The sequence below is a fragment of the Strongylocentrotus purpuratus genome, unplaced genomic scaffold, assembly GCF_000002235.5.
Source record: "Strongylocentrotus purpuratus isolate Spur 01 unplaced genomic scaffold, Spur_5.0 spur5_scaffold_14, whole genome shotgun sequence".
Classification (NCBI taxonomy): domain Eukaryota; kingdom Metazoa; phylum Echinodermata; class Echinoidea; order Camarodonta; family Strongylocentrotidae; genus Strongylocentrotus; species Strongylocentrotus purpuratus.
In genome coordinates, this window is record NW_022145599.1 from 13,316,030 (window position 1) to 13,326,167 (window position 10,138).

General features: G+C 38.1%; 1 protein-coding gene across 1 annotated transcript; it reads left to right on the plus strand.

The window, feature by feature from the left end:
- Positions 1–598: 598 nt before the first annotated feature.
- LOC580569 (UBA-like domain-containing protein 1) lies at positions 599–8,301 on the plus strand. The gene is made up of 3 exons (XM_780621.5): positions 599–884; positions 3,863–3,940; positions 4,323–8,301. The coding sequence occupies exons 1-3, from the start codon at positions 624–626 to the stop codon at positions 4,533–4,535; spliced, it is 552 nt and encodes a 183-aa protein (XP_785714.2). The 5' UTR covers positions 599–623; the 3' UTR covers positions 4,536–8,301.
- The last annotated feature ends 1,837 nt before the right edge of the window (positions 8,302–10,138 follow it).

Genomic DNA, 10,138 nt, shown 5'->3' on the forward strand with positions numbered 1-10,138 from the left:
ATAATAACAATAATATTAATATGAATGATAATAATAATAAGAGTGAAAATGACAATAATTTCAACAACAGTAATATTGCTAATGATAATAATAGTTATACAGCAATATAATATGGGCAGACCTAATTCGAAAGTATTTTTGCATTATGGTTAAAACCATATGCAAGTATAGTGATTACGGGTAGGCTATTACTTTTAGTATTACTAATTTATAGACCCTATGTACGATTTTGTTTTGTTTTTGTTTTTTGCTTTAATCTTTTATTCATGATATCGCTGCTGTAATCAGGATGTTGTACGAGGTCGGTTAATTTCCATAGAAAAAGAATCAATGAATAATTACTGCTTGCGAGATTTTCGGAAATTATTATGCAAATGAGCGTTTGTTGATGAATCGTTTGTTGACAACGTGTCGCGATGTTGTGATGATTCAATTCACGGGATTCCACGTATTCTATTATTGTTCATAACCAATCACCCCTCTCGAATAATGGACAATTCCGATTGTACACATATAACGACCAATCAAGCGGAGGTATTCGTCGACCCACTTATGACGTCATTTGTCAATAAACCTATGGCCCAGCGATCGACCACATAACAGCGCGGGTTGTATGTAGACGAATGGTGGCCAACACATCGCTGTTTTGCATGCAAAGGCATTGTACTCGGATTTTCTACGCGTCGAAGGTGTATGCTGTTTTAAACTGTTGTCCAGGATTCGGTGTAAACTCAGGATTACGGGTGGAATTTGCTGTACGAAATCTGTCCAAAATGGAAGCTCTTTTGAAGGAACAAATCATGATAAGCCAGTTTGTGTCAGCAGCGGGATGTAATCCTGATCAAGCCAGGCAAATTTTGCAGAAGACACATTGGCAATTTGAGGTAATTTTATCATTTCTAAAATTTATCTGCGCAACGGTCTGCTGTTGTGTTTACATGGATATGTCTGCATGCGGTCGTCTCGTGTAAAAACCATCAACACAACATGGCCTGGCAGAGCGGTATATAGTCTACGTGTGTTATTGTGTTGTGGCTGCGCTGATGATGATGTAGGCTAGATTGTGTGATGTGTACTTGCCAAACCTTTCCGCGGCATGCTAGTGGAAGACAGTGCCAGTTGCTCGATGCTCAAAACTAGTTGGGGATAAAAAATAGGGTTTTCAAGTTTTCATTAATCAAGAACACAGTCTAGAAATCTATTAAGACTTCTTTTATTTTGTTTGAGCTCTTCACATTCCCAAGAGTTAGGAGTAAAACTAGGTCTAGAATCTAGTAAAACTAAAAGTGAGTGAATGAGTGTGAGAATGGGAGAATTGAGAATGAAATGAGTTCAGTTGTTTTTGAAAGAACTCTATTTCTGCAACATGTAGTTTGACTCTTCCTTATCTGACTCTGAGGCTCTGCTTATCATTGTTATGAATCCATTTGTTTTATATTCCTGACCTGGCCTGGTTTGTCATGTCTGGCTCCCTGTATGTAATCGGCTCAGATGATGAATCTATAAATAATTAAGGTCTAAAAACTCTTAACTTTTGCTGGACTGTAAATCTAGATCCACAAATCGCAATATCAACAAAAATGTGAATATCCAAAGCAAAGTGCTTAAGCTACAGTCCCATATACGTCCCGGACCGTCCCGGACCATCCCGGACCCCATCCGGGGTGATCCGGGATTCGGTCCGTGTTGACACCGTGTTGGCACCGGGGTGGTCCTGGATGGTCCTGGATGGTCCTGGATGGTCCTGGATGGTCCTGGGCGGTCCGGGAGTCGACCCCGGATGTTTTTGACGGTCAAAAACTGCCGGGGTGGTCCGGGACGGTCCGGGACAATAGTTTGATCCGGGGTGATCCGTGTAGCCACCGTGCTGGGTCCGGGGTCATCCGTAGTGGCGCCGGGGCGGTCCGTGTTGATCCGTGGCAGTCCGGGAGTGAGTTATTGACCATCCAGGACCATCCAGGACCATCCAGGACCATCCAGGACCACCCCGGTGCCAACACGGTGTCAACACGGACCGAATCCCGGATCACCCCGGATGGGGTCCGGGATGGTCCGGGACGGTCCGGGACGTATATGGGACTGTAGCTTTTAAAGCATCACACTTTTTTGAACAAAACATCCCGGACCATCCCGGATCACCCCAGACCATGGTCCGGGATGGTCCGGAGTGGTCCGTGCTCGTCCGTGCTGGTCAGGCTTTATATGGGACTGGGGCTTAAAAGATTGAAGTAGTTTTATAGCTCCACTTTGTTTCCAATCTGTTATCAACCTTTTTTTTGTTCTTCTTCTTGGCCTACATGTGTAAGTCTAGACTTGTAATTGTATTTCTCAATCTCATGTGTTTTGACTTTTGATTCAATTTTTAAGCATTGATTTGTACATGTAGATCTATATATATATAAATGATTATGATCTTATGAGTTTTCAAAATTTCAGGGCTCAAATTTAGTGTCAACCCGAATGCCATTGACCTCCTGAAATTCTGCTTATTTTTTATTACATGTTTAAAAATGTTCATGACTTAAACTTATACCCTTTTCACATCTATTTTTCTTAACCCCGGACTATCCTTAACCCCATACTATCCTTAACCCCATACTATTTTTTTTGCTGTTCACATCTATTTTCTTAACCCCGGACTATGTGCTTAGCCGGGGTTAAGAAATTTCACGCGATTCACACTACGTTCGCCTTAGCCCAGGACTATTCGATAGCTCATGAATATTAATGCTTTTGCTACCGCGCATGCGCCTTTCGACTAAATGAAGGGGAAAAACCCGCGCGCTAAATTCAATATAAATATAAATTCAATTCCGATCGATCGGAATTGGAAGTAGTTCTAGGCCTACGTAGTAAACGATCTCGATCTCGACGCATACTACAGAGAGCATGCATGCGTAACGTGAACTGCATGCATGCGTAACGTGAACTGCATGCATAGCGCGCGATAAATGCAAATTCACGACCACACGACCACGCTGTCTGTGATTGGCTGTTGCTTAGCCCCGCTTCTCCTTAGCCCGGTTCGGATTCACACTACGCAGCTTAGCACCACAATTGCCCGGCTAACCCCGCAATTGCCCGGCTAACCCTGCTATTTTGCAGGGCCAGATAGTCCCGTACTATTTGTGGGGTTAGCCCACTTTGGCAAAACGTAATGTGAACAGAAAGCCGGCTAAAATTACCCCGGGTAATTGGTGGGGCTAAGGAAGGAATTGGTGGGGCTAAGAGCCCCCTTAGCCCCACCTATTTCCCGGGGTTAAGCAATATTTGGTAGATGTGAAAAGGGTATAAGTAGACCTCTAGGCCTAATCTCTATATAGACCCTATAGAGTTTTGCTATTTTTTGTATGGTTCACCTTACAGTATAAAGGATTAAGAAAGGTTCAATTTTGCAATGATGGTTATCATTTATATTGTCTGCCTGGAAATGTAAAAAGTTGAGGAAGAGTCTTAACAATTGGAAAGAAACTAGGCCCATTGGTCCAGGTTCAATGCACAGACACAGTGAAAGAGAATGATTTCTCTGTGCTTACTTTATTTACTTACATTGAATAAAGTTACAAAACAAAGGACTTGTACTTGTAGGTCTCAAAATCACAAATCTGTTTACAAGGGCAAGTAAGTCTCGCTCTCTTCTCCCTTGTTATATTAGTACATGTATATTAAACTTGTGACTCGTGCTTTTACATAGTGCAGAGTTTGCATTGTCCAAATCTGTTCTCTTTTTATTCAGTGTAATCTGGGAATTTGTATAAAATGCCAATATCTACATGAACATGTTCAAATATAGTGCCTTATGAAAAGTGCTGATGAGACTGGAAAAAAAACTAAGCAAATATGCTTGCTTTCTTCTTTTCAGACTGCCCTCAGTGTGTTCTTCCAAGAAGCAGCAATTCCTGCTAATAACCATCAGTACTACAGACAAGGGGGACATTCGGTGAGTAGATGATTTTCCTCCGAAAAAATTAAGAAGGAGGCTGTGAGAATCTTTGTAAAAGTTTGTAGTACAACTGTAATATGTGAGTAAAATGCCCCATTTGCATGTCCACTGTCCCTTACAAAATATTAACAAGAGATTAAGACAACTTGTTTTATTTAGTTTGATCTGTGTACGGTAGTATGTTTTCCTGTAACAGGCTACATACATGTAATCCTTGTATCCAGGAATTATGCATACTGTATGCACATGTACGTTTAGTTGCTGACACTTTGTACTTGATGTTGAAACTGAAATGTCTTAAAATTCAAGTCCTCTATTTTGCCTCGTAATTACTAGCTCTTTTTCATTAAATTGGAAACTTGTTTGAATTAATTCACAGATACATGCTCCTGCGAACACACCTGCAACGCCGCCAAACTTTCCAGACATTCTCACCAGCTTTTCGAGAATGGGGGCGACCCCTACAGACAAATGCCTCGGTGCCTCACCCATGGCAATGGCCACATCTCCCATTCAAACTGTACAACTGCAGCCTAGCTGCTTTGCCCGGCCCAACAGCAAGCAGTCGATGGAAGTCGAGCCACAGAGGTGAATCGCCCTACAACGATTTAAAGTGGCATTCAGGATTTGAGCCACAATTGTAGGACTGCTCGAAAAAAACGCAGCACAAACAATAATGTGAGAACTCGAGAGAAGGTGGATTATGTAACTAAGGACTGCGGCACTTGATGAGGCGTTGGACGCATTGTGACCGACCGACTGTAATGGGGGAGAGTAGTCATTATCGCCATGGAAACAGAGCAGGGATTCATGTGTCTCGCATGGAACTTATTTTGCAGCTGATATTAGCTTAGCAACTAAATGTTAACAACTTTGTGAAGATGCACATCGAGTGATCGAATCATCTGTCATTTTGCTAGGGCTTCAGACTTCTCATGTTGACATCACAGGAGAGATTCCTGCAAGGTAAATTGTATAATGGGACAAATGGAGTTATATATAACTTGTATCCACTTCCTATTGTATGTGACTAAGACCAAGAGAGTGATCATTCAGGATATAGTTACATGTAAGAGGTAGTGCACGAAGGAAGGGCATGGTAATAGATTGTAACACGAAATTGACATTGTCGATAAAAAGATGCTTTAATTGCTTGAAAATGACCAAGGTTGTGATGTAAGGTTGAGGAGGATACACCTGTATAGATGTACAATGTGTTTGTGTCAGTATGTAGATTCTGTGAATACTCACTCAGGAAGCAGTTAAGATCATTTCATTGAGAACCCTATTGTCATAGCAGCTCGTGATGTTTGAAGTTTAATGTTCCACAGATGGGTGATGATGATGCTACGTTTTTTGGCAAAAAATGCAGATTAGAAAAGAAGAAAAAAAATAATTGATTTTCTGAATTTACCTGGTTTTTAACTTAACATTATTTATGCAATTCTGGTGTTTTTTTAGTTATTAGCTCATTTGAAGATAAAAAAAGTATTAATTTAATACATCATTTTTACACTTTTTGTTACACATGTACGTGGAAATACATGTTCATGAATATCTTCATGATTTCACAATTCAGTAGGTCCATCTAATGTACATTTTTTTCGTTTAATTCATTGAACAGTTTATCTTGTAAACAGGACGTTAAACTATTACGTTAAACATTTCCAATGAAAGATCAAGTTACATATGAACATGTGATGTTCGATTTAGATTGCATGTTCAAGTCCAGGAAACTATATACAGTGTACTCTGGTGAGGAAACACTTTATATTGTTCATTTTTAACTAATGGGCATCATTAAGCATCTGCAAAATATCCAAATCGCTGTTCATGAGAGAGATGGAAAAAATACTGTGTACATGTAGGGAGAAAGCAGGTAGATTTTCATCATGGGTTTTTCTAAGTCCAGAGATATGTTTTTAACGATTCTAAAAACATGCACATTGTCCCTTTTTAATTTGGTTTTATGATCAGTCAACATTTTAGTTGTGATTTTATTTCATTTTTTCCCATTCAATTCAATCTAAGGACCCTGTATTGATACTTGATAGATTTAGTTTGTTACATGATTTTACCTGTCTGTTAATTTGAAAGAAAAATAAGAGGTACTATTTGTAGATTTTGATTTTTTATTGTTATGCATAGTGAAGAACTGAAGATACTACACGTTGTAGCACACATGCACGTTTGAACATGTACATTGTACATTATCAGTCACAACTCATTGATATGGTTACAAATGCTGTGTATCTTACTCACATGTACAATGTATGTATTTATGTTGTTTGTTTATTTTATGTTGACATTTGTGATATGCAAATGGTTGTGTGTGCTGTCAAAACTGTACGTGTACAATGTAGGTACATGTGCATACCCCTTGTGAATCGCCCTCGATCATTCAGTAAATGTTATTTGTGACATTAATCAATATTATTTCATTTGTCCGACATCAACACGCACATCTTATTGAAGGGAATTGATATTGCACGAAGTAACTGCGTGCTGAAGCGCCAGTACTTCTGAGAATTTCCCGGAAAGATGATTTACCGATGCATAATTTTATTTCTACATGCGCTTAATCGGACAAAGTCATGTATAATGTTGACATTGGATGCATATTTATGATTGTCTTTTGATTTCTGCCCCCTCCTCAAATGAATGATGGGGATATTCAAGTGTACATGAATTGGGCTAAACTGCACAGCACATGTATGCAACTTTTTTTTAAACATCCTTTTTGAATTTTTGTTCACCATTACTTGAAGTAATAATTGTACTAGGGTTAGTTTAAATACAGAAGCAATGACGTGAACTACAAATTAGATTATATTTTGTGACCAAATTTTACCAAAGCATGTTATTTTCGCGCAAGATATGCACAAACATGTTTATGTTAAATATGTTTCATATCAATTTTGATGGATGCTGTGTCAACATTATTTACATATTAAATGCATCCTAAATAACATATTTTAATGTCAATTTTAATCTTTTAGGACTTTTTTGAAAATCTTACTTTTGTTGGGCATATTGTTGGGCAAGATTTTCTCTATCAATCTTAATTTTACATGAATTAAATGAGTAATCTTCAAAATTCACCACAATTTTTTTAAAACTGCTTTTTGCATACTGTACATGTATGAATGAAAGGGCTTGGGCTTGGGAGGTTTTCTAATAAACAAACATTTTATTTTAAACAAGTTTTAATCGGTCTTGTACGATTTTCTATGACCGCCTGCTTTACAATCAAGATAAAAATGTGACATGTGCATGTAGATAAGCTGACAGCCTTAATTTCTTTTGTTAAATTAACAAAAGAATGGATATTTTTAATGAATTGTTTAGTTTCTACTTATTTCTGTACAAAATACTTCAGTCCAGATAAACTCTCACATGATTGGTATGGTTAATGAAAAAGGTATACTGCTGTTTAATTAACATGTAATTTATACTGTGTAAGCCATCTATCTCATCTTTAGTCTTTTAATAATGGTGATGTTATATGCAAGTAAAAGATAGACGGCCCTTTGTGTGCGGATATACTCTTGGAGGAGATGAAGAGATAGGCTAGGTATTCTTTATTAGCAAGTAGTGCAATTTTTTTTCTGGATGTGGTAATATACGATCTGTAGTTAGCTTGGTTTTTTAGGTGGGAAAGTATCTACTAATCACATTTACTGCAACATTACGAGAGTTGAGTCTCATATTGATTCACATGTACAGTCGCATGATGTTGGCTACGCATGCACATGTACTCTTGGAAGTTGAAAATGGTCTTTTCTAAGGCAAGCCTGTAGACATGTTGGTTTGAAACTGTATTATACAGATGGGTATTTGATTTGTATTTTTTGTACCTTTGTAAGGCATTAATATAGGATTTTGTACGTTTATTATGTACCTGGAGGACTTATTTACAGATAGGCTTGGGTGTCGGACTTTGCGCTTTAGCTTGCTGGACGGTACAGATGACCATAGGCCTGTCAGTGTCCACTCCCTTAGGGCGCACTGTGGAAGGTGACCGTTACGCCATGCTCCGAATTTAGATCGCAATTAGTTTTTTTTAGTTTCAAAAGATTACCTAGAATCTCATCAATTGTTTAAACAGAGATGTAGAGAAGGGTTTGCTTTGTACTATAGGAGTTCAGGACTTTATTTCCTAATTCCTATTACATGTACCTTGATATAATGGCAAGTGTAAAATAATGTAAAATTGTAATTGTAAAAAGACAGAGAAAACTATTATGAATAACTGGTGTTCGTACTACTTTGTTCCCATATAAAAGATTGTTTCAATATGTTTTTATCACATCAAAATATGTTAATAAAGTGTTAACATGACACGTGAAAACATTGAACATATGCCTCTTCGTTTTTATTTGTATTTGAAAATTTTTGTTTTTAGCTTTATTGTAATAATACATCGTACATGTACATGTACTTTTTATTTTTTTAACAATGGTTTTTAAATTATGTGGTCGGCTTGAGACTTCAGACTTTGCCCAATAAACAAAGACGTCACATTATCACATATTGCTAATCTGCATGTAGATTAGATGATAATTACTATCAGATCTTGTTAAGTTCTCTGAATTGGATGCAGATAGGCCTGCTTCTTCTGCATAAATCCGCATGGGCCAACATATTTACTTTAATTAAAATTATATTATACAAACGGAAAGGTCTTGGTTTGGACATGTGCTATATTATAATCTCTTCCAGGCAAAATTGAAAACAACAACAAAATGTGATGTGAAAATTCCCTTTACAGATCCATGCTTTTTTGTTTACCAACCATATGCTCCATGTACACACTATAAAGTCTATATGAAAATACAATAAGCCATTCATAAAGGCATGGCATAAGGAAGAATTAATAAGTCTTGTACACGTAGGCCTGTAGACAGTATTACACATGTACAATGATCATTGCGAAATGTCATTGACGGAAATAGTACCCACATCCACTTGTACAGTACAGCAGTGCCAACTGCGACAACATGCATGTTTACATTTCAACTCGGACTGTGTTGCACTGCACTGCAATGCACCCGCTGGGCGTGCATTGTCTGTCTACGGACCTGACACAGTGTACGAAGGCTTTGCAGCGCAGTACACATGCACAAAGCAAATTGCAATAGGCACTGGTAGTGGTATGTGTATTGGGTGGGGTTGTATTTCCGTGTTATGAAGCTAGTACGTGTTTATACCAAGCGTGCCGTTTTTGGACGGTAGCCAAAACAAACAAGTATTGTTACATAAATGCAATTTATATCCTGATAGAGATGGACACACTAATGATTAAATACAAGTACATGTAGGTCGAAGTTGAAACGAACATTTCTTTTCATCAACAACATACATTCATATCAAATTTAAATGTATTAAAGTTGGTATAAAGCGATGATAACATTTGGGCAGCAATTTTTTTCATACTGGGAAGAAAGAGAGAGAGAGAGAGAGGGGGGGGGGGGGGTGTGAATACAAGCTTTTATTGATTCATAATTTTGAAGGAGACTCGTAGTCATACAGTTTTTAAAGATTAAACACATGATTAGATATCATGTCGGTACGGAAGGTGATCACATGACACTTCAAAGTGGATTTTAATTTGTTTTTGTTTTCCTTTTCAAACAATGAAGCCCATACAATATTTTTCAATTACTCATCGATGAATGGGAGTAACCCCTTGAAATAACCTGCCAGCTCATCACCATAAACATACGGCCAACTGCTCTGAAATAGCTGAACTGAAACCAGTTTATAATGGTTATTCATAAAGTTCACGAAGGTTTTTCGCGACCGCAAAATTACAACACAATCCAATTTCGCAGAATAAAATGATGTCACAGAGTGCTCGTATTGCAAATGTCGTCTGCACGTACGTCTGTGCATACTTGCAGCCTATTTCATGTACATTTTCCTGCACCCCGTCTTCTAGTGAAAGAAGAAAGGAAACAGTCAAACGAAAAATAAAAAGCAACAAATACATTCCTCACTTTCATCGCAATAAGATAAAACGTCAATGAAAAGAGCTAGAGATAAACCGAAATGTTTGTCTGTGTTTCAAAACTTTGGCGGCGAGCCAACAGCCCCACCCCTTCTCTCTCTCTCTCTCTCTCTCTCTCTCTCTCTCCGTAACTGGAACTTAGAGGGGTCTATCTATTATTTCTTCGAATATTCTCGAATGGCTAG

What these genes read in the sequence shown, in the direction of transcription:
- LOC580569 (XM_780621.5), top strand. Translation starts at nt 624, where the DNA reads ATGGTGGCCAACACATCGCTGTTTTGCATGCAAAGGCATTGTACTCGG. An exon ending in AGACACATTGGCAATTTGAG is followed by an intron (nt 885 to 3,862) that starts GTAATTTTATCA and finishes TCTTCTTTTCAG; the next exon opens with ACTGCCCTCAGTGTGTTCTT. An exon ending in ACAGACAAGGGGGACATTCG is followed by an intron (nt 3,941 to 4,322) that starts GTGAGTAGATGA and finishes ATTAATTCACAG; the next exon opens with ATACATGCTCCTGCGAACAC.